Below are 25,485 nucleotides of genomic sequence, written 5' to 3'. Positions count from 1 at the left end.
CACTGCAGTCCCTTGATTGGTCAGAGAGAATCAGTGCAACCAGAGTAGTCATCTTGTCGTCTCCCCTCTGATGTAGGATTTCCCAACTCACCTGTTTTTTTCACTGTCATTTAAGGAAGTGATCTCAAGGGTTGGAGTAACAAAAAGTAATTGAAGAAAATTTTCTGTGCTCTTCACAAACTGCTAATGGGTATCTGCGTATCGCTGCATCACTCAAAGTAACAGTGTCTTTGTATGGTAATGTATTTGTATTTTTATTGTATGCATTTTTGTTCTTTTAAATTGATCTAAAGGTAAAATCATCTGTTGCGATTTATGTTGGCTATTATTTTTCATCCAATTAAGTAAAATTAATGTAAGTTCATTTACTTTGTTGCACACTGATGATGACCTTCATCATCAGTGCGCAGATGGTCTCAGGCCAACTTATGCTCTGCTAATGAAGCTCTCTCCTTTATTTTAATTTAGCCAGTCTGGTGGCACAGCGGGATGGCATAGAGGGCTCCAGCAAAACTAGCACATGGTTGCCTAGCAAAAAAGTTGCTTTACTGCGGTGTGATGTCATTCGGCAAGGTGCCGTGTCGGCCAATCAAATAGGTAGAAGCACTGGTAAATTACTTTGTAACGTGAATGCTGTTGTTCTACTGTGTACCTTGTGTTGTGCAGTTGCCAGATAATTTTTCTGTCTGTGAGTACTACAAACCATTGTGGAGTGTTTTAACATCTGATCTATCACTCCAGCTGGATTTCCTGAATTGTATTTGCTTTAAACAAGAAATTATGTTGATTTCAATGGCTTAACATGTTGGATTTCACTGTGGACTGACAATCAGTGGAGAGCAATGGTCACCTGGAAGATAGGAAAACACAACTGGTTAAAATGGTTGGCAATAATGCAAAGACATTTGTGGTAAATGGGTTGAAACATGCAAAAACAGTAGTGTCTTTTCTCTGGAATTTATTGCAATAATGAAGGTAATTTAACGGTATTATGATTTAGCCTGACACCTGTTCTGGCAAAGCAACAACACCACCAAATCAATTTCTCAACTCAGCTGCAGGCCGCTACTCAACCCTTGGACTGAACTGATAAAACAGTTGAGGTTTACCGCAGTGTCCCCTTTGTAGTGCTGCCTGCCACTGTCTGCACGTCCCAGCCACACACATTCACCCACACAGTGACTCCACTGTTTTATGTCAACTGTCTGGCAGAACTAGACACGCTGGACTGCAAACTAGTCAGTTGTGTATTATAGATAGTGCACCTTTTTCACTGAATTACAGGTGCTGTCTTACAGCTGTTATCAGGGTATGAAGATATGTCTCAGCCATTATAAGGTGGGGTCTGTGTCAACCCCCTGCTTTTGATGGAATGAGTGGATATATAGAATGGATAGATCAATACCTCTGTATATTATAGTACAGAATACATTTTTGTGAACATTTTTGTCAACAGTATTGAAAAATTCCAAATATCTGGTAAGCAGAAGGTGAGTTGTGGCCTTTCAGTCAGCTGGTGCAGGGACTCCATGGTGTTTGTATGTGGGTTATTAAGTGTCATCCACTGTATACCTCTGTACCTGTAACTGCTAGGGTTAATCAGACTTGGCTGATCCAGAGTCTGTCCCTCATCACTATGTCTTCTTGCTCCTCCACTGCCTGGCTGCAGGTCCTGTCCTCTGTGTGCAGGTGCTGAGATGGATAGACAGACCTCTGCCAAGCTGACCAGCTTCCTCTGCTGGTAAAAGCTTCAAGGGGGTCTGCTCTCCAATAGATTACATTCATCAGTTGTGCACAGCAGTTCCCCTTTTCTGTTGCCAAATGGCTGCTGTCCATTGGATTTTATGTGTTGGTTCCTCTACAGGCAAGCTAAAGTCTTTGTCCCTGTTTGTAGCCCTATTACAGTCAAACTTTGGCATCCTCAACATTTGGCTGCCTATATGAAATTCCCTCTTGTCATGGCAATAACAATAAAAATAAAAATTGTAAAACAAAAGTTGCCTTGATAGTGCTATATTTTACTGAAGAAAACGCCACAGTGATGAGTTTTTGATATGGTACTAGTATTTCTGTTTTGTACTGTACTGAGACTGCTCTAGTTAAAGGTGGCATTTTCTTATGCACGTTCAGAGATGCACAAAGTAAATAGCTGTATTCTGTTGGTGAAATTGTCGCTGTCCCAACCGCCTCATCCTGTCCTGGATGTAGGACAAAGGATGGCCAAAGGATGCATGTCATGGAGGTTAGCGTGTAAGTTCAATTTAGTTAAGCTGTGGCTGAAATCTGGCTCTAGAAAGCTCTCTCCATTGAAAATAATGCCTTTGTTGTAGAATTTCCTTCAGTTAAATAAATCTAGTTAAGAGTTCTTTTCATTGAAGATTTAGCACTAGAACAAGCTTATCTTGAATCTGAACAAACTATCAGCCAATGGCAAAAGGTCAGCAAAATTATTATATTATTTACTCCTTATGGTACCTACCATGCAGGTACTTGCAGCTTTACCTGCTCAGCTCTGTTAGATCCATCCATCAGAGATTTCCACTGCTAACCCAACTGTGAAGTATTGACAGTTTTCATTGAAACTGCTCTTTACCCAAGAACGCATCCCAGTGTGTTGATCAGAAGCCTGATTTCCCTGAGTAACTAAAACACATTGCTGTTGAGTTTTTTGAAATGTGCATGGAATCTTGTGATACTTTGAGGAGCACAAATGAAATCCCATTCTCTTCTTCTGCATTGTGGAAAAGGCCCACAAGTTTAGGAAAGAAAATATCTATATTTTTGAATGATGGGCTAACTCACCTTTAAGGTGGTAAACTGCAGATCTCAGTGAGGGTTCTTCTTACAGGTCAGAAGAACTACCCACCTCTGCAGGTAGTGCAGAGTTCGGCTGCTATAAGACCCTGTGATACATTATACATGATTATATAATTTTGCTGCCTTTTCAGTGAGCCAGAGGACTGCTTGAGATCCTCTATTGATAATGATCCTTTAAATTTGTTTTTTTAAAGAATTGTTGCCAAGAAGTGATAATTACACTTTAAGTTTATTTTTTTTGACAACACGCATATAAACCCGAGGTTGATGCCCAATAAAAAGGCACTGAGTGAATATGCTGATCTACATTTTGGCAACCTGCTCTGGTTTGTAATTCCACAGACTCTTAGCATCCATTAGTAAATTTCATTGCGGCCAATAATAGCCATAATGGATACTTGTCGTTTTTTATTATAGACAGGAGCCTATTTGTCATGGAAAAAGTATGGAAGTTAGTAAAAAAAAAGTATGGTCAGGTTCAATGCAAAATTACGAATGACTTTAGTGTCAATCATACAGTATTCATCAGTGCTGATGGACAAATAGATCACAGTGCACAGAAACTTTGGCTTTCTTTTTTGCTGCTCCATGCTTTGAATTATAATAAATCCATGTTTGAAATGTGTGGACAAGATGGAACTGATATGTACAATTGTTTCAGTGACTGTTGACGTGATATTTGCAGTCCAGTTTCAAGACCGCCAGGTAAGCTGTCCCTATCGGAAAAAAAATTCCAAACTGAAGCAGTTGTACCGGTATGTGTATTTGTTGCAAACCCTTCGGTTTAGGATGTTCATTCTGTGTGCAACTTCCTTGGTTCTGTACATCCTGTGACCCAAACAATTTCTGTCAAAATAGAGTAGGTTTGCCTGCTACTTGCATGTGGGCTTACCTTAGTTAAAGTCATCACACTTCACGCAGAGTATCTTTAAAATGCAGAAAATCTTCCAGGTGCAAAATTCATGTTGACAGAGACAGAGAGAAATCCTACACACTGGACCTTTAACTGTTATAGTAAGAATTAAGGCTAACGAGTGAGCTACTGTCAATTTATTTTTTCCCAAAATAAATTACAAAAATGTTTTTGGCATTTTTTTGTTTTCCCTGCTGTACTGACAATGACCCCAGAACAGAGGTACATATGGAACAATGAATTTTGTGTACCGTTACACCCCTACTGCTTTGAGACGAATGCATTAAATGTACGGAAATGACTCCGTAAATGAGCAAGGAAACACAAGTGCCATACTGTGGCTTGAGTGTATGTTCGGGGAGTTGATGTAGTGTGAAGGGGAGAGGTCTATCTCCCATCTCACACAAGGCTTTGCTGCACTTGGCTTCGGGTCAGACGCTGAAGGCAGGTGCCAAGCAATGGAATCAGAGTTCAGGGGAGAAGAAAGGTAGGAAAGTCTGGCAGAGGTGACGAGCAGCACGATTAGGTGTTTGTTCAGCAGCTTTGAGAAAGTGGTGAGGAGGCCTGGAAAGTGAAAACTTCTCCCCACTGAATGAGTGCATGTGTAAGGCAGTGGTAATTGTGCTATTGTGATCAGTGTCAGATATTGAAATGCTTTTGTAGCTCTGGAATGCCTCACAGAGAAAATATGGAGGTTTGTCTCCTGTGATTCTGGGCAACACATCATCTGATAGAGTGGGCTGTGACTATGGTTAGATGTTCTGACAGTCCAGTCATGTACAGGGGAGTCCCACTGGCATGATTGTGATTACCCTAGTCACTTTAACAATGCCTGTCCAAGTCTTAAGTCAGGATGGAATTATATATAAAAAATCAGTTCAATATATATTTTAAAAATGAAAGATCTATACAGATTTGTGCAGGAATGTGCAAACATTTGGGGTAAGACTCTGCTTTGGGGGTGCCTTGTTGACGAGGTCAGCTGCAATTTGGACAAAACTGCTGTGGCATGAGGTTTTGTTCTGATGGACTGCAGCTTTCTACCAGTCTCAAAAATTTTGTGGTACAGGTCATCCACAGTCTTTCCTGCTCGCCTCAGGATCCTAGAGGCACCTTCTCAGCTGAGTGAATGATATATTTCAGCCTTCCCTTATCCTTTGCAGTGGCTGCAGCCAATGGCACAATCTGGTAAGATGATGGAGGAGTTGAGGATGGACTGTGTGATGGCGGTGAAGAAGTGCGCCATCACTGACTGGCAGGTTGAACTTCTTTGGGTGTCACGGGAAGTACATCCTCTGTTGTGCTTTCTTGATGATGGAGCTGATGTTCAGCTCCCACTTGAGTTCCTTGGTGATGATGGTGCCCAGGAAGCAAATGGACTCCACAGTGTTGACTGGGGAGTCACACAGGATGATGGCGGCGAGTGGGGCTGGGCTGTTTCTCAAGTCGCCACTATCTTTAGAGGACTGACCTCCAAGTCGTTCTGTCTGCATCAAGTCACCAAATGGTCAGCATGAAGAAAAGAGTAGGTGAACTGTAGGGAGAAGGCATGAGGATGGAGGAGGCTTTGAGGCTGGCTTACACATGGCATGTCTTCAGCAGGAGTGGAAGGAGAGACAGTCTGGTCTGGCTGCTTTGTGGGGGTTCTGCCTCTTGAACAGTCTGTTGATGTCTTTCCTCTGGATGGAGAGAATCAGCATTGTGGTAGGGGAGGAAGGGGCCTCTTCAGTGGGTAGCTTTGAAGAGGCCGAGACCTCTGATGTGGTGGGGGAGATGTTGCCGGTGGGCTGGAGTCGGAGCTGGAGGATGAAGTCATGGGGGATGGTGACAGGACTGTCCTATTGTCTTTCAAGCAACTTTCAAATGACTTTAGGTTTGTATTTGGTGATCTGCCTGAGACCCCTTCAGACAGAACCAGAGTTATTTGCTGAGAACTGCTGTTGGAGTGCCTCAGAGTACAGTGGTTTAGCATCTCTCACCACCTTGCTGTACTCATCCAGACTGTTGACAGCAGTCGTGAAAACATCCCAGATGCTTCAGTGTATCATGGACAGGGTGTTAGATGTTTTTCAGGATGCTTACCAACTTGGACAGCATCCTCTTCTCCATCACCACCTCCATATTCCAGCTCAACTTTCTAAATAGCTCATTGAACTTCTCAGTGCCTCTCACCCTCATGGTGCAGGGTTCCAGTGCTCATCTGAACAAGGGTCTAAGGTGGGAGAGTACCAGGCTATGTCCACACTACCATGTTTTCTTTTTGAAACAGCCAAACAAGTATTTTATCACTGTATCAGAAATAATATCTGTCTAACTAACATGCCTGAATATGCATGACACAATCACATGAGCATTGACATACACTGGGCATGTGCGTCCCAGTGTTTAGCGTTTGCCTACTGCACATGTAGGCAGTGGTAGCATGATAAACTGCAAAATAAGACAACAGCTGCTAGCATAGACAACAAGGTCAGCAACGCGTGCAATTCGTTATCCATGTTGAACTACTTCTTCGGGAAAAGGGTCATGTGATAGGGGCATGACAAACAACAGGACACGTCACGACTGATAAGAACCCACCAGGAAGCAAATGTGGGTGTTTACATCGTCATTTCTAAAAGTCTCCTTTTCCCCTGTCAAACTAAAACACACAAATCCCAGAGTTTTCAAATTAAAACAAGGTCAGCAGTATTTCTAAAGTAAAAGTTGCCACAGTCTTCATCACATGGGATGTTAGGGCTTCAGGATGCCCGTTTGTGGCTACTTGGACCAGGGATGATGTCTCGACTGACTGAAAACTCATCTGCTCAGATGAGTAGCACCTCAGCCCACAAAAAAATCTTTCTCTATTTCTTATTGTCTATGGCAATATGGCAATTTAAGTGTAGCTGAATTATTATTTCACCCTATATTAATATTTCATTGATTTTTTGGGAAGTATTCAAAACTTTTATGTAATTTATGTGATTCATTTTAATTCAATCTACTACATACAGTTTCATTAATGTGTTGCAGGTGGGACACAATTAAGACGCACACCTTTCTAAAACATGTTCACTTACATCAAAGCTTAATGGATGCTCCTGATGGCAAGATGGTGAAAACATTGCTCCATATTGAGTTATGCTAGTTTATGGATTTCACGTGCTTTCAGCGGATTTGTGAATTATAAGAATGTGTTGTTTTACAGTTGTGTGCTTTGATTGTGTGCTGAGGGAGTGAGCGCTATTCTGGTTGAGCTTATTTTGGTTGAGCTGTTCATTAGTAATTTCTTACATTCTGATGGACAAAGAGCTGTATCTGTCCCCTGTTTCTGTACAGGTATGTGCTTGATAATTGTGAATGTTTGTAAAATGATATAAAAGAATTTACTATAAAAGATTTTAATGTCATTTTTACAATCACATATTTCATTCTGAGTTGTGTAATTTGGTGACAAACTTTATAGTTGCATATGTGTTTATATTGTATTTTTGCTCAGACTGCTACTACTATTACTTGAAAAGCTTTGTAGATGCTCCTGACAGACAAAGAGGAATATGTTAACTGTGCCTGATGTGTCCTTTTGTCCTCCGTTTCTGTGCAAAAACTCTCTGCCTCTCTGTCTGATGTGCTTGACATCCCATATCTGCAACAGAAGCAGTTTGGCATATTTTAAGTTGGTATTTGCAATTGATTCTTTCTGGGTTGTATGAACATGGTAGAATGCACTGATTATAAGTTTCCTTTAGCCTCAGCTAAATAATGTAATGTCTTCCACAGTATGGGGATGTTTTCCAGTCTTAGGTTTAAGATGTGCTGCAGGACTAGATTCAGCTGCTCAGCACTTGCCTCGAGCCCTCATTGCACATGGGACTGTAACCTTTCCTGAGTGCAATATTTGCTGTCCTCTCCTCACATAGTCATCTGTAATGGTTTTGGGTATGGATGGTGTGTTCCAGTGCTAGACGCTGGGGTTGGGGAGTTGGGGCAGAATCTTCTTTAACATTAGCACATAGTAAAGCCTGTGTTTTATTGTTTCTGTTGGGGGACTCCACAAACTGTGAGGTTTTTCAGGGTGTTGGTAAAAGTGTCCAGAGATCACCCTGAAGTCACTGGAGTATTGTGTCTGGAGTCTGACTTAGACTAAGTGCATGACATCACAACCCTGAGCCATGTTGGCTGAGGGCGGACTGTAAGCAGCAAAAAGAATAGCCTGTGTATACAGATAATATGGATGAAGACCCACCTCAACATACACATTCCTTGACATTAATATGACCAGTGTTGTTAACACAGCTTGCTCTGCCGCTCTGTTTCTTCCTCCTGTTTTCACTCAAGATCCCCAGCTTCTCCTTGGGCACCTCAGTCGATCTGCGGGTGAGGAGTAGCTCCCTGGTTTAAACAAAGGGGCTTGTTCCTCCATAGCCGGCACTCATATAGCTCTTGCAGAAACATTGCAGAGTACATTATAGTGCTTATGTACGGCTAGCTAAACTAAACAAACTGAGCTGGAACTAAAATATACTACATTAATAAACACAAGTAGAAGATCAGACATGCTCTCTTGAAGGCACTGGAAGCATTACTGAGCAAATGCCTCCAGGCAAATGCATAGCAAATGTTAGTTTGCTAACACACTGAACTAAGATGGTGAACATTTTACCTGCTAAATATCAACATGTTAGCATTATCATTGTGAGTGTGTTCGCACTCTGACTTAAGTGTCTAGCCTAAATACCACTCAAGCAAAGGTACAGCCTCACTAGCATAGCTGTAGACTGGTAGTCTTGCTTGTCCAGTATAGATATTCATGCATTGTTTCTATTTTCACCTGATGAACTATGATGCCCTGCAGGTGATGCCCTTTTCTTTGCTAAGCCATCAGCTTACATATTTATCTGATTTGAACATCAATTAGCCTACAGCTGTTTCTGTATTGTTTTGACTATGTTTGATGGTGCTACCTAGCCAGCTCAATCGCCTACTCTGACCTAACTGGCCACATTCCACCGGATCAACCACAGGACTGTGTGATGGCAGATATTTCATGTTTGTATTAATTCAAAAAACACATGTGGTATGTGTGCATCTTTTTAATGACCTGAAAAAAATAAATCTGATATTTTTGGACAAAAATAAGAGACAAGAGGAATACATGCCCATTCATCTTGGAAGCCTCTGAATAAGGTGTGTGTGTGTGTGTGTGTGTGTGTGTGTGTGTGTGTGTGTGTGTGTGTGTGTGTGGGTGGGTGGGTGGGTGGGTGTGTGTGAGTGAGAGAGAGAGAGGCCCTTTTCAGACATGCAGTCTATGCCTGGAACGTTTCCTACATGCGCTCATGTGTGAAGAACAGGGATCGATATTCAGACAATCTGTACCACCAAATTCCCACCTCAAATATTTACATTCAATGTTCTTTTAATACTCCTTTTAATGTATTGAATGCATGTTTCCGATTCATGTAGATCATAAAAAAAAAAATACTTATTTTGCAAATTCATTGAATGTTCAATACACTACAAGAACATAGGCAGCAGACATAAACAGCTCCTGGCCCACCATGTTCCACCATTTACACATACGTTCAGCTTCGGCACATTTTCTTCTTCTGTTGAGTTTTATGGTGGCATCCATAAGTGTTGCATTACCACCATCTGCTGAAATGACAGGACCATTATGGAAAGACCAGCAGAGTTTTGTGATATTTATCACCTGGTCTATGATAGTGACCTGTGAATGACAGCTGGGACTCTGCTTTATGTGATGTGTTCGTTGGATAGTATAATTGCTAGTCTGATATGAGGGAGACAAATCTTTTCATAGAATGATCTGACATGAGAAAAATCTCCTAAACAACGTAAAATCTGCTCATTCACAGTGTTCATTAAACCGCTCTCATGTGGATGTGGAAGTGGATGTCTCAGAATGACAGGGACCATGAGTCCAGACAGTGCAGATATTCTGTCCTCAGATTGGCCTACTGTCTCATTCTGTATTATCACATTATAGGACTTGTGGTATTATCTTAAACACCAGCCTTAACTTAGATAAACACGTTAGAGTACTGTTTTCTGAGAGAGATTTAAAAGATTAGACTGTTTCTGGAAATCTCTTCATCACAAAGAAACAAGACCACATTTCATTGATCCTAGCATCCCTCCGCTGGCTGCTGCTGACTACCTGCTTCCAAAGAAACCCCCAAACAAACAGATTATCTAAAACACATTACCAACCAACATAGAGTGCATGCCACTGCAAATCTGAAAACCTTAAATACTTCATATGCTAATGCGTTGTATCAGTGAAAATGCCGAGGATCACTTTGGTTATCTTATCACATGAAAGAATGTGCAGCACTGAACACGAGCAACATTAAGATCATGTGAAGGGCTCATTCTTCTTAATGCTGTTAAAAATTGTGATGATGCATGTGACTCAGTTGCAATCATTTGTTCTTGCTTGAAGAAGAATTTTTGTGTTGAGGTTGCAGCTAATTACAATTGTGACTTGTGTTTATTGTGTCTATGCTCTGCTGGATGAGGTACTTTCAGTTATATTTAGGTTGGTGCTATCGTACTCCTTCCCCGGGCTGTTTCTAAGAGCGAGGGAAAGAAAGACCTTAGAGACCACTGACAGACACCAAAAGGAGTTGGGGGTAGGCAGCAGTTTTGCCTCATTCCCTACATTCTCAACCCCCCACCTTCCTCCAGCCTTGGCTGCTGCCGGGCTAAAAGGCTGAATTCCAGCCACTAGAGGCCTTTGTTCAGAGAGGGACTCTACAAACATCGGAGTTCTCTGGGACCTTAGCGGATTTCCACAGGTCACCTATGCCTCCCTCCCCCAACTCCCACCCCTTTTTTCCTGCTGCAGCTTCTGGAAGAGTTTAATCATTTCACTCTGGGTCTTCAACTACAACAACATGGCAGTGGGCTGCTGCACAGATTAGGATGTAAAAAGCAGTTTACGGCGTAAGCGTTTCAGGTTGCTACAGAGATAGCATTCTGCTCAACATGGGATTACTCAATCGTCATAATATACAATACCATCTTGGAAGAATTTAACATTTTAGTTCAGTTCTCTTTTACTTTATTAATTCATTGTCTCAGCAAAATAGGGATTCAGCATGAAGGCTGACAAAAATCCTCTGGCACACTCATCATGTTTCCTCTTTGTCAGGAATAAACAGAGGAAACCCTGAGCAGTTAGCATGAGCAATGATAAACCACAATGGCAAACGTTTAAATTGCTCAGGAGAGGATTTTTGCACAGATAGTGTAATCTCAAGCTGCTTGTTTCCTTGAATGGAAACAATATGTAGTTACCTTAAACACACATTGCTGGAACATCAAGGATTAAAAAAAGAGAAAGTCATTATTTTCAACTTCACACTCTTCGGAGGAATTTGTGGAAACTTCATGATAAATGATTTTAGTCCAAAATGAAAGAATTCCAATAAAAACGGTTTAATAAACAAGGCTTCTGCAGGTACATTGTAATGAAATGAGCTCATAAAATGTAAAGATAAACATTTCTCAGGCAGTTAGCAAAGGAGAGCACTTACTTAGAGTACCCCTCACTCACTGTTTGCTTTACACAGGAAGTTACACGGCTGTCCTGTGGTGTCCTGGCTGTTTGTTTAGCTATGGCTTGGATTTTTTTCTCTTCCTTTCACAATGCCGCTCTTTCAAATTCCTTAAATAGATATGAACATTTATGTCATTAGAGTATTTCTGCTAACACTATTATGTGGCAGGAAGTGAGCTCTTTCAGGCACAACAGGTTAATTCATAACATCTGCAATGCTCTGTGAAAACAAGGCAGAGCTGAGTGCCATGCACAGAGTCCTTCCTGTTTCAAAGCAGCCACGCATGCACGCTGAGAAACAGCCGCATACGTTTGAATCAAATGGCTCCAAGACAGTGAAGACTGAACAAAACAAAAACATGTTTGCTATTTCTTTGATTCTGTAAATGCAAAATTCAATGAACCAAACAATAAGCAAAGACAGATTTGTAAAGTCTGGGAAGACATGTTGCATTGCCCTTTTTCTGCTTTTCTTCCTCTTTTCCTTTGAGATACTCTGGGAACAGATTTCACATCAAACAGCAGAGGCTCCTAAATGGAGCAGATCCAATTTGTCTGCGCCTTTCTTTCCTTTCAGAGCACCCCGCAAAACCCTCCCAACAAAAGGCTGCTTGTCTGCTAGGAATTTTCCACATTCCTTGCAACGGCAGACATTTTTCTCCTCTACAAAGGGCCCTTCGGCAAATTCCCCCTAATTCCCCCTTTAGTTGGACCCTGATAGATACAATTCATAACTCTGCTGGGGCATTGGCTGGGATGTAGGTCTGGGACTGGAGAAGGTTGTGGGGGGAGGTGTTGCACAGTGGACGAGAAGAACAGCTTCCATCAAGGATCTTTAAAAGATCAATTGAAACGTTTATGGGTATTCATCTTTATACTACTGTCTTTACCAGAAGTTCTCAGTCTTAACACTCAGAGGTCTGCATCAGATCTTCATTCAAGGTCAGAGGTCCAGAATGACTGGTGATAACAAAATAACATTTAATCAATGAATAAATGTAACGTCTCTTGTGATTGGGTCAGTTAGTCCATACCTATTTCTGACTCTGACGTATTCTTACAACTACATTTGCCCTAGTTTGAGAGAAGACTCAATCTGTATCTGTGATTTAGGAGCCAACCACAGTCGTCTGGAGGCAGAATCACTGTCAGTGATCTTCAGCTATTCTCCAGTTTATTGGTCAATAGAATTTTTTTTTCAAAATAGAAAATGTTTCACTAAGTGTAACACTAAAATGTAACACTAAATAGTGTATTATAGCCAATGCCTAACACAAGGTATTTCAGGGGTCCTCAACTACATTTGTCCAAGAGCCAGAATTTTTCCAAGCAGACACTGTGGGGGTTAAACTTTCAGTTAAATTAATAATTACACGTATTTTGATCTACCTATTGTTGTTTAATATTTTTACCCTCTGACAAAATTAATATTCATCTTATGAGCCTACATCAGGGTGAACAGACCCAAAAACATAGAAAATGCACAATGATAACTGGATACCTGACTAGAAAATGCTCTCAGACCTCCACCAAGGAGGCAGTCAGTGCTCAATATAAAACCGACAATTCCACTACCAACGAATGAGTCCTTATATCAACAACAGACTCCTCTTTGGGATCCCAGGAAGCAATTAAAAACACTCAGTTTGGGAATCTATACAACAGTAGGCCAACAAAAATAAGCCGAAGTGACACCTCTTTCATCTGGTAGACAAGCTTAGTGATTCTCCGACAATTGCAGAGTTATCTTACATTGTCCAGCCAGTGGGCTGCTGTTGGCTCCAGGGAATGGCCAGCCCAGGAGCTGAGCGCTTTGATGGTGGGTCCACAGAGTAGAGACGATGGAGTTGGAGAATAATGGGTTTCTGTAGGGCAGGTGAACTGTAAATTAAAGACTTGTTGCCAGTGGTTGGTGAAAGCTCAGGATGGACTGGGCCTCTTCTGCTGGTGAGTAATGTTACTCACCAGCACATTTTCAGAATTCATCAATATTCTGCACGATTGATGTGGCCAGTTAAGGATCACTGACTAAAGGGCTGGACCTGGATTGACTTGCCATGTGGTCCTAATGTGGACCAAGGTCCTGTATTTGACATGCCCTGGTCTATACTACATATATCTAATCAACAGTTCTACATATTTCCCCCTTCTGCCAGAGCTGCACCTTCCTATACTGTTAATAATGTATACATCTAGCATCTGGTTAGATGATGTAATGCATTTTGCTGTCCCAGTACTTGTTCTCTTGCTTGCTGAATCTTATTTAATCTAATAAAATAGTGAAATATTTCAGGTAGATGATGAGGCAAGTGTTACTTGCCTGAAGCTGTTTGATCTGGGGTTTACTTCCATCACTTATGCCCTCCAGGTGACAAAACATCATTCAGGATAATGATGGCAGTTCAGGAGAGAAGCTATTTGGTGGCCCACTTCGTTATCATAGTGGTGTGTTGGTGTAATTTGCACTGGTCAATCGAATGTTTGTTCTTTTGTCTTGGATTGTTTTCTTCTGTGTGCCTTCTGGGGTTAAGCAGTGAGTGAGTCAACAGAAATTCCCAAACTTTCCGTAAAACCTCTACATAACCTTTTGAATACAATGCTACAATCTTTAGAAGACAACCTGCATGTTTGAGCAAGTTTGAGTGCCTGTTCTGTAGAAACACAGACAACAACAAGCTGTAATAAGACTCTCCCACAGAAGGCATGTGAGCTACCAAGGTTTTCCGGATCATATTTAATAACCTTTGCTTTTTTCTGGAGCCGCAAGCCATGAATGTGGTTGACCACTCATGTACGGAAGTCTCACGGGATCAAGTTCAAGGCCTCTGCTACTGCCAAATGGCTTGCCAGTCCTTACTATAAAGAGGGCCCACCTACCAACAAAATGCAGACTGTTTGAAGTCTTGACTCCTCAGTGGTGGAATGAGCTCCCCATTGACATCAGGACAGCAGAAACTCTACACATCTTTTCATTATGCACATTGGCTCATGAAAAACAAACAACAACAACAACAACAAAAAAAATCCATCTCCTATTGTTTCTAAATGTAGCAGTTGATGGAGTGGATGTATTTGCATGATTCTAGCAATTTTGGGTTGTATCCTTATGGTTGCTTTGAACAATAGCATCAGCCAGATAAAACTAATGCAATATACTTGTGTCACAGCATCTGAGATTACAATTACAATTACAATTTGTCACTGGGCAAAAGCGACGTACAATCCCCTCTCCCTAAACTTTCCCAGCAGTGGAATCGATGGACTCTGCATCTGAAACTTTTAGTAACAGGCCATCTGACAGTCTTGCTCATGTTAAGCAGTGAAGTGGTCAGGTGTGCTGAGGCGGAAAAGTAAGCACTTTTTATGTGTGCAACCAAGTGCAAACACCGGGATGTCTTAGTGGAGAGAGAGATCTCCCTTTGTGTAATTCATTACATTAAAAAAGATACAGTGTTGTTGGAGGGAAATGGGTCAGTGTGTGTCACGTGACTCCTCTTCGCCAGAGTTAGATGCAGGTCTAATGCTGCCATGCTTTGGTGAACTGGTGTTTCAGTCAGGGATAGCAAAATAATTTAATGATAACAATGTAAATGTTAAAGGTCATTTCACCAGCTCCCTTATGAGAGAGAATGGGGGAGAGAGAGAGAAACAGACAGAATCCACATGTAGGTGAGATCAGAGTGTGTGTGTGTGTGTGTGTGTGTGTGTGTGTGTGTGTGTGTGTGTGTGGATAGAGGGAAACAGAAAACTTGATTTGTATGACCTGTGGTGCAAAAGCTGTTACATTTGGCACAAGGCCAAGCTTCTGTTTCTTGGGAGGATCAATTTGATCAGTGAATGTCATGGCTACCTTTTGAATTGCATAAAAGCCTCAACTTTGTCCTCAGTTTGGGTCATGGTGCATTTGGTTGCCTTTGCTAATAATTATTTTGAAATAACTTCATGTAATTGTAAATTTAATTTACCATTTAATGGCTTATTTTTGGAATTGGTTTTATAAATGTATTAGTTAGCTTATTGATTATAATTACCACCTTAAAGTCCATAATATTCCATTGGTACTCTGTGTCCTCCATAATAGATTGACTCATATCCCTAAAAGTTTCCCAGAAATCTCACTTCAGTCGGCTGTGAATTCCCAAGTGTTTCACAGACCTGCCAGTCAAATGTTTACCTGTCTTAGTGCTCTATTAGGCAAGGTTGTTACAGTTTAACGATTTAAATGGTAAGCATTCCAAGTTTTAACGACCTCATACTCTACACAGCATTTCATCTAAAGCCTATCTCATGACTGACTTTTCATCCATGCAGACTTGTGGAGACTGTTTGTGGAGGAAAGGTTGAACCTGGTTGGTCAAATTATCCATTCAGCTTTAAACAAGGTCCAAAGGTTAGCTGGCCCAGTAACGGTTAACCAGAACAAACAGCAGCAGCACCTGTCTTATGGGATAATTAACACACAGACTTTACAGCAGAACAGAGCAGGAACATCTACAGCACATACATACACAGTACACTGTATATAGACACATCAAGTACACTTACATAAATACGGGTATATCAGATGCTTAACATTTACTAATCCTGTACATGCAATACAATACATGACAATGACATGCAATGACATCGGAGTAGCCACAATAATATGGGCAATAGAAAGAAAATAGAATGCAAAGCTGGATTAAATTTGAAATTTGTTTGTGGTGGTGTCATTTCAATTTGTTATCTCAGTGCTTAATGAATATAACATTGAGACTGCCATTGCACATGTAGCTTTGTCTACATGTTGCTTGTATGCAGCTGCATTTCATAATCCCATCAATCATGTCATCCCCTGCATGTGAGTGTGAAAGTGGTCACAGCAGCTTCATGCAGCAGCCAAAATGCTCGCTGATCTCACATCACGTGTCATCAAGATACAATGACCAGATATTATTAAGCTCAGCTGATAGCACAAACAGCAAGAATGGACCATAAATAGAGACACTGTACAACAGCCAACCGTGCACCCACACATTGCTCTCACTACTCTTTGCATGGACTTTATTTGCTGTTTGCATACAGTATTCTGTGGCTCAAACTTTGGCTTTCGGCTGTAAAACCAACATTGTGTTATCTTTGTCACAGGGCTACCAGCGTCACTGTAAAAACTTTATCAGAAGTATGCATGTCAAAAAAACTCATTGTGATGAAGAAGTCGGTGTCAAGGTTCTGGACTACTTCATGGCCACTGTTGCAGAGAACACATGGGCTAGTGGTGCATGGGGGAAGCTGTGCAAGTTAAGTCATTTGAGATCAAAGATAAGTCATTGATGGGCAAAATGGGCATGTTATTAATTACGGGTGGGCTCTGAGCGACCTGTGCTGTGTCCAAATGGTTCTTTCGTGCTCAACTATCTCGAAACATTAGTGTATGAAATATCATGTTTTTGCTGTGGGATGAGAGGCTGAAAGAATTGGCTCTGTTTCTGATAATACGTTCTAAGTACACCCTCTGCTGGTGATTCGCTAGACTGATTTTGAGTAGTGCGTAACACCGTGAGTGACGTCAACCTCGAGAGTTTTGTTTGTTTTGTTTTTTAATTCAGCATGATACTTCACTGTGTTTGGCTAGCTTGCTTTCACTATTAGCAATTGTATTTCTACATGGAAATGGATGCAAGAAGTTTTCCAATTCTTCTCAGGGAAGAAACACACTTTTGGCAGTACGCGGTACAAAAACAGACCCTGGCTTGACTCTGAAAGGCGATGCTTAGGGTTCACGCATCATCAGCTTTAATGTAAAAGGCTTTTTTCCATTTTCCACTGTTCACTGAGCATTGAAGAAGCATGTCACACCCCCGGAAAGCTAAGTTAATTTAAGTTGCTTTGAGAAGAGGCTGACATACGAGAGAAATACGAGACAGAGTGGAAAACAGTTTACTGAGGAGATTCCATTCATCTGGGAAATACTGACTGCAGCTTTATCAGCCCCATCCTGAGCCACCAAAGTGTAGTAAATTGGCCACAATCATATCAGTCATACCATTTTGTGTAAATTATTTTCCTGCATGGTCTTCCAGCTCTGGTTAAAAATCTTGGATCTTTTCCAATGTACGTTTGCCAATATCAAGTAATATATATAAGAGTAGAATAAAATGTTGTTGGAGCTGCACGCTGTCGTAGTGTTGCATAGTGCTGTCCATGGTGCTGATGCAGCTGTCACGATGTCGCCGTTTTAGTGACGTTGTTTTGCACTAATAACTGACTTAGGCCTGTCTGTTTGTGTGTGAATTGAGCGTTTAATAGTTGGTGAGACATCGCTGATCATGGCAGGCTCTGTGGGAAGCTTGCACAGCTTGCTTTAGACTTTACTTCATTCTGTTTCATTGATCTGTTCTGGTCTCTAGGCAGTCTGCTGAACAAGAGAAAAGTGATTACACCAAGCTGTCTACAAGCTGCCTCAAGAGCCCAGCAATTTAAAGTGCTCGTGCACATCTATTTTTATATTATGACACTGGAAGTGATGGCATGACTGCAGCATTTTTATATGCCCAGTTGGTGAAAAAGTAAAGTCAATCACTGTCAGACAGTGGAAAGTGATGAGGACAGCTACAGTGGTGACAGGGAGAGAGCAGGGTGAGCGGTTCACTTCTCCTGATCGGTGGCACTTTTGTGAATGGTGGCCTGTACAAGGTGCTCAGCAGAGCGAAGGCATTTCATTCTTTGATCAGAGGAGACTTCTGAAAAAGAGGCTGCTGAGTGGTTGTAGAGCTGAGAGCCTGGAGCATTGCATTCTTGTAGCAGCAGAGGGATTGGGTTTCAACAGAGATGAGGTCTCCACCATAGGACTCCTACTTTTAGTCATACTTACCTAGCATACCGTGAAATGGTTGAAGCTGCCCATGCTGTCCTCATGCTCAGCCAAAAGCTGCCTTCCAAATCACTTGTAGGGCTGAGCAGCTGGTGTGGCCTACAAGTGATTCATAGTATTAGGCAACATCAAAGACCTGCAGAGCATGCCAAAGACAATGCTGTGATTGTTTTAGAGGAAGAGGATGTGGAGGATGTTTTTGGTCATAATTAAAATAAAAACTCAGAGTCAGAAAATTCTTTTACTACACTACTAGGAATCATCAGGCCATAATTAAACTTAAAAAGTAACAGGCACTTGAAAAAGCAAATTCAACATGTATAATGATAATTTGAAAATGTAAAGCAAAAAAAGTGAAATTTCAAATACCAAAGTTTAAACGGCAATGGCTTAAATTGTGATGATGAAATGGAAAATGGCAATGGAAATAAGAAAAGGTAAGCATCAAATATGACACTCAAAATGGGAAATGGAAAATCTTTAATGGCGTACTTTACATAAATTGAATAGTTCAAGTATTTCAATCAAAATCTTTAGTAAAAAAAAAAAATATGTTTTTTTTTGTGCATTTGCACTTTGCCATTTGGCATTTTCATTTTCATTTTGACCATTTTCCATGTTTCTCTTGGCTTTTTGAGGTGGATTTAAATGAGGAGGCGTGCCCAAAGTCTGGAGGGAGGGGTGGAGACACCTGAGGTGCAGGGGAACATTATGAACAGCAGGGGGAGCTGACTGGTAAAGAGCACAGTGAGTGTGGTAGAGCAGTTTAAATCCAAAGGAGATGAGGAAGTGCTCCATTATTTCACATCCACATTGGCTGCTAGCAATGTGACATGCTGAGGCATGACTGAGTGGTTAGCATACTTGGCTGTTGTCTAGGAGAGTAAGGTTTGGGACACGGAGCAGGAACCTTCTATTACTGCAATAGTTCATTAAAGAGCACTTATTTTAACATTTTATTATTCTGAAGTTAGATCAGGATACATTCTTCCAAAGACAGCAAAAGAAATGACGAATTCTACATGATAAGAACTGAATTACTGTAAGAGTAGTTAATATAAGCTTGTGGCTGTGAGTTGGCAGCCAAATGAGTCGTCATATCTTTCTGATTCAAGCAGCCGATCTGCCAAAGTCAGAGCAAATGATGTACAGCACAAAAAATGTGTACTGTTACTGTACAGTCATGTAAAGTGTGTTCATCTTCACTGATTAAGAAATGATTGCACTTTATTGATATAGACAAAATTCAGTTGCTACAGCAGCAATTAGAGGGAATACAGAAATGTACAGAAGGGAATACAATAAGCAAAATAAATAAGGTAATTACAGATCACGTTAAAATAGAAGAATAGATAAAATAGAATAAGTACAAAGCTCTAATAGAGTGAGTAAGTCTAGAGGTGTCCATTGATCCAGGGGCCACAGAATCAGCTGTGTATCTAACGTCCATCAGTGAGCACTTGTAGAAACACTTGGGCAGAACACTGATGCAAAGCTGTGAAACCAGGTGGTCCTTCACTGTGATGTTCAGGTGAAACACGTCTGTCGGCAGAGAGGAGGAACAGTGCAGCTTGTGTTAACCACACTGTTGTGGCACAAGCGTCTAAGACTTTCACATGTGTACTCTAATTCAATACTAAATCAGGAGGCTTATATATTGTGAAATATGGAAATATGGCACAATGGGAAGTGTTAAACAGTCCCCTCTGCTGCTCCTTCCTCTTGTTTGACTGCAGGTGAGTAACAACAAAACACTGAATTACAGTATAAGATGTGGCCATTAAATCTTTCCACAGAGGACAGATTGTGTTATGTTCATGATCCAGTATTCAATGAAACTAGGAGAAGATCAGCTGACAGCAGCCAAGTCACAACAATGACATCAAACTTCAATATATTAATAGTCAGTTCAATGACTTAGCAAACTCCTTAGACAACCTGCAGTAGTCTATTACATACATCCTTTAATTAAATGATAAAAAGCCAGCGGGACGCCTGTCAACAGTTAAATCTATCGTTCCTTATCACTGCTCATGATATGAAACAAAGTTACTTTTGTTAATTTTATTTTGTTAGTTAGTGAATTAGATGTCTGTCTGCTGAAGTCGATGAAGTTGCTCCTCACTGTTAGCCAGCGTCCCCCAGCAGATCTATACGACTCAACACTGCCTCTGTACTGTTTGCAAGTGGCCAAGGTATCAACATAATGTCATGCATGCCAGCAAATAACAGATAATATAGCTAGTTGCTGATGTTAGCTGCTGCACTATTGTCTTACCTTCAGGCTGTACACCGAGTATTTGTATTAACAGTCATTGTAACTGCATTCAGTTTGTTCATTCATACATTCCAAATCATATTGTGTTCCTGTTTTTACTTTAATTAAGCAACTACAGTAAAGTTATGGGTTAGTATTTCAGAATTTTGATTTATTAAATCAGGATTATTAGATACTTTTTGTTAATATGTTGTAAGTGAATCAACCTTAAACTTGCAATCAACTTCCGGAGAGATGGTCCTTGTGAAATCTGGTTTTAGGGGGTGTACTTTCCACATCACCCACATCTATATTCCAAAGAGAGAACAAACTCCATGAAGGACGGCCCTGGCCTAGAAGGGTACTGAACCAAAGACCTTCTTACTGTGAGGCAACAGTGCTTACCAGTGAGACAACATGGTGCCTATAAACATTACAGTACAGAAGTACATTATGGAGGATGTGTTTGGTAATGAGTAAAATTAAAAGTCCAAATAGAAAATTAAAAGATAGAAAATTTCAAAAACACTAGTCTACTAGGAATAATCAGGCCATACTTCAACTTAGAAACAAAAATGGAAATTAATGATTGGAAAATGTGAATGAAATTGCTTAAATGGAAATTATCAAACTCAAAGCTTAAACTGTTAAGGCGACATTGGTAATGGAAATAGTGAAAACATCAAATATGAAACTCAAAATCCAAAATACATGAAAGCTTAAATAGTAAAAAAGGAGATTTTTTTTTTTTTTTTTCATTTGAAATTCACTGTTTGGCATTTGCCATTTGGCTTTGAATGTAAATGAACAGGTTGGGCCCAGAGGCTGGAGCACGGTGCAGAGTTGCCTCTTGGATATTTAATTGCAATTAGGACCAAAAACATCCTCCATTGATCATCTTGGTGAAGCTGCAGACACAAAGAAAGCAGGACTGTCATGTGAGCTGTTGTAGGTGAGCAGCAGTTCTTGGGAGAAGAGGTTGGGCATCCACCTGCTCAGCAACACCCTTTCAGAAGGGTGTAGCCTGGCGGTGTTCACAGGTCTGCATCCTCCACTGCATTAGTTTCCAATCACTGCTGCTTGCATACTTCATGCAGGACAGTGTTGACATGGACTCCATTACTGCGTTTGAGCTGACTGACATTCCAGCCAGAGCTGGCATAGAAAACACCAGCTGTTTGAACTGATCTTGGGTGGGTGTGGGGGGGGGTGAGGGACATGGTCCTCCCTTCATAGGGCCAGCAGCTGGCCGGACTTAGAAGCACCAGGGACTCTACTTTATCTTTTTACATTCTCAAAGCTATTGGAGTGCTCAGCTGTTCAGCTCTGGTCCAGAGCTGCATGCACCTCCTTCACTACACAGTGTGTGTGCTGTCAAAGGCCAACAGGAAAAAAGACCTCGGTCAAACGCAAGTGTAGGTTATATCTACATCCTCAGAGGGCCAACAAAGATTTGCTTTCACAAAGACAGGCTTGTATACCAAGCTATTTATCATTTATTTATATGAATCAACCAAGATACTTTACATTTGAGATTGGATACTGCTTGGATACTCACTTCACATGATTTCCCTGATTGTTCAGGTGTGGTGTGGACTTCAACCAAATATTCTACTTTCCTTAATACCAGAGACACTTGAACGTGATTGTAGAGTGCAGGTTGTTACATCCTTCATGCTATCCATTGTGTTAAGCAGTGGCAGTAGTGAATTACTGGTCTGGCGGATGGGCAGAGGCATAGCCAACCTGTTGCATTAGCTTTGCAAGCTAGTGGTCATTAAGGTCTAAAACGTCACTCTAGTAGTTGGGTTCATTCAATAAAATCTGCAATATGGGCCGGCTTCAAATAGACCTGTGCAAAGGTGCAGTCAGTTTACAGAACTGTGCTGATTTGAGGTGGTCTCATGATCCCCTACTGACCAATCACTGCAGATGTACTTACTGGACATTGTATTAACCTGAGCCTAGATACATTGTGTATTCCATATCCTTTCATTTCCAGTTGGAAATCATTGCCACCGTCTCGTATTTTTGGACAATGACAACTAAGAACTGTTCTTCTTCTTCTTCTTCATGATAGCATGTGAAGAAACAACAGTAACCTCTCATTTCTGCTCTCTTGCAGCCACAGCAAGTTGTCCAGAAAAAGTCTGCTCAGGTAAGAGATCCTAAGGATTGTATCATCATTATTAATTGTATAAGAAAAAAAAAATAAATGTTTTCCTCATGAGGTGTCCTGGGTTAAAATCTATTCTACATAGTCAAGGTGTGTACAGGAGCATATCACCTTGGGATGAGGGGAGGACATGACTGTAATTCGATTGTGTTATTTGTATTTTGAAACAGGTCCTCCAAACTGAACAGCAAAGTATGTTGCTGCTATTGCCTCCCAAAACCAATCATACATATCAACATATCAAGCTAAAATGTAGAGTTTTTGCAGCGCTAATGACAACATCAGTCATAACTGAGAAGTCTTTGTCAGGTAAACATAGGCTGTTGCTTATTGCTTCATTCTTAACGAGTCTCATATTTTGGGTCTGCACTGTGGAATGATAGTTCTTGTGCTTCTCAGAGGCTTGGAACATTGTGTAGCTGCTGCAGCAGTAACTCTGCCTGAAGCTAATGCTCACACTCGTGCTGACTTTTTTTTACTTCTGAAATATTGGGCCAGATGAGAACTGTGGCAAAAGTTGCATCTGTGAATACAGGAGTGGCTTTTGCAACAGGTGCAAAGAGGTGAGAAAGTCATGCTCTTAGTAAGTAATCTGCACTTCTTCCATGTCTGACTGCTCACATGCAGGCGCAGAGCCAGACTTTGTAAACATTCAGGGCCCAAACTAAGGAAGGCCTGAAGGCGTTTACAGCAGCTACATGTACAATCTTACAAGCCATTTGAGATAATAGGATGCCTAAAAATGTATATATGCATTAGGAAAAATATGATCGCTGCTCAGGGAAAAAAGAATCATCCTATAGAGTCTCCAACCTATTTTGTATCTATTGTTCTGCAACTGTCTTCATCATTTTGAAATCATAGCACCACAAATGTCGAGAATGACTAATTTTCACACCAAAAAGAGGAAATCTTGTCAGATGTTACTAGCTTTAACAGCAGACAAGATCCCCAACAATGCCCAGTAAATGTGGTCCTTCATACTCTAATTGGGTATTAGGCCAACAGAGGAACATTTATTGAAAGTATATTTGCTTTCTTTAGGGAATAGCATGGTAGGATGAACAACATGGACATACATTTTTATCTTATGGTTCTTTATTTGATCTTCTCCTGGTCACTCTGTTCTCCTTTCTCCCTCTTTTCTTCTTAACTTCTCTCACTCTCTCAGCTCTACAGCTGCTTCTGGCACCTCTGCTCGCCTTTCCTCCTCTGTTCTTCACTCCTTTCTTCTCAACACATTTTCATGTCTTTACCTGCTCTCTCCACAAGTTTTCACATCTCATATCCTATTCTCCCCTTCATTCTTTTCCTCACTCTCTCTTTTACCCCCTTGTCCACTGTTCTCTTACTGAAGCTTTGAATGGTGGCTGAGGTTGACTCCTTGTGAAAAACTTACTTATTTCCATAGTCCATAAATCCATGAACAGACACAAGACAACAACAAAGCTGCAGTTATTTTAGCCTGAGTTATTTAAGTTTAAAGTTAATCTAAAATCTTAAAGATTCAGAGCTTTTGAGAAAACACTCATGGCTGAAGCCACCCCCACCCCCACCCCTCCCCACTCCCCACTCCCCACTCCAGCATTGTTCACGTGTAGCAGATAATTACATGTAATCTTGTGTTGCTGGTGTGAGCACCTTCGTGTGTGCATCAGAGGCAGGATGAAAGCAGAATGGTTATAAGTGAGTGAAACAAGACATAGGACCCCCAACCAAGGCATTCTCTCACACCCCAGGAATCCACCAGCCTCCCTCTGTTCGCTGGTGCGGGCCATTTCTTGGTGTGAATGCATAACTCGGCTCTGATTTGTGGCCGTGTGGGAACAAGGCTGAGGAGGTGCTGTGAGGCCCTGGGAGCTGCAGGCCATAAAAATGTCATTTAGTTCTCCCGATTTGATAGGCTGCTTTATCTCAATCCCACCACCACCAGCCTGTACAAAATGTCATAACCCTTTCAGTCCAGTGCTCTGGGTGAGGTGGGGTGGGTGCGTGACCCCGCTGGAAGCTACAGCCTCACACATAGCATCGTTTCCCAGTGAAGTTTCAACTACTGCTAGCTACCAGATCTCCTGTTTTTCCAAGCCTGTAAGAGGCTGTGAATGAATGTGTGTGTGTGTGTGTGTGTGTGTGTATTTCTTGGAGAATCTGGAGAGAGATACACCTGGAAACCTTTTCTCAGCCATCAGAAGTAGAAAGTTTTCTGTTCACACCAGCATTTTCAGATGTTTTTTTTAAAAGCTCACTATGCACTTTAAAACGCCACACAGCACAAAAATGCTTAGTTTCCTTTTCTCTTCTGCTTCTGTTGAGTGGCATTTAGCAATCCAGAGAATAATGCAGTCTAGTACTACCCTCACATTGTAGAAATGACATTATAAACATACACCAAAAAGGTTGTTAAAGAACATTTCATCAAAGTTTTTGTTAATGAAAGTATCACAACTCCACATACGTCCAAATTCTATTACTGAACTGGAGACATTACTACTACTGTCTCATGATTTTTAGCTAACCTCTGTTTCACTGTCTCTATTTCACATCAGTACTTCCACTCTAATGAAGGTGTCATTCATAGGCAGCCTAACATGAAGTGGAGGAACATGGGCTGCTAATAATGTTGGAGCTGATATCTTTTTAACCCCATCTGTGATAATTTGCTCATCCTTTTGGACATATGCTCCACGGAAAACAGTACAAAGACAATCTAATTAATGCTTTACCTCACATGTGAGTGTGTTAATGACATTAAGTAAGTGAGTTTGTGTTTTCGTCCCACTAAGAACCTTGTTAGCATTAACTGACTGAAATGTGGCCTCTACTTAACCTGTGCATCAGGACCGTGACAATGTGATGGTTCTTCATCAGTGATGGCTCTGTCCCGTCATGCATATGAGCATTTCCT

General features: G+C 41.1%; 1 protein-coding gene across 1 annotated transcript in view; it reads left to right on the top strand.

Moving 5' to 3' along the window:
- Nucleotides 1-25,485, top strand: part of hmga2 (high mobility group AT-hook 2) — a 46,119-nt gene that overhangs the window by 16,147 nt on the left and 4,487 nt on the right. Inside the window, exon 4 of the mRNA XM_076721895.1 lies at nt 22,530-22,562. Coding sequence (XP_076578010.1) covers nt 22,530-22,562 — 33 coding nt within the window. The remainder of the gene's footprint in view (nt 1-22,529; nt 22,563-25,485) is intronic.

This window comes from Chaetodon auriga, chromosome 22 (genome assembly GCF_051107435.1).
Source record: "Chaetodon auriga isolate fChaAug3 chromosome 22, fChaAug3.hap1, whole genome shotgun sequence".
In the NCBI taxonomy this organism is placed as follows: Eukaryota; Metazoa; Chordata; class Actinopteri; order Chaetodontiformes; family Chaetodontidae; genus Chaetodon; species Chaetodon auriga.
Note: the sequence above shows the minus strand (reverse complement) of the source record. Positions and strands in the feature narration are given on the sequence as shown.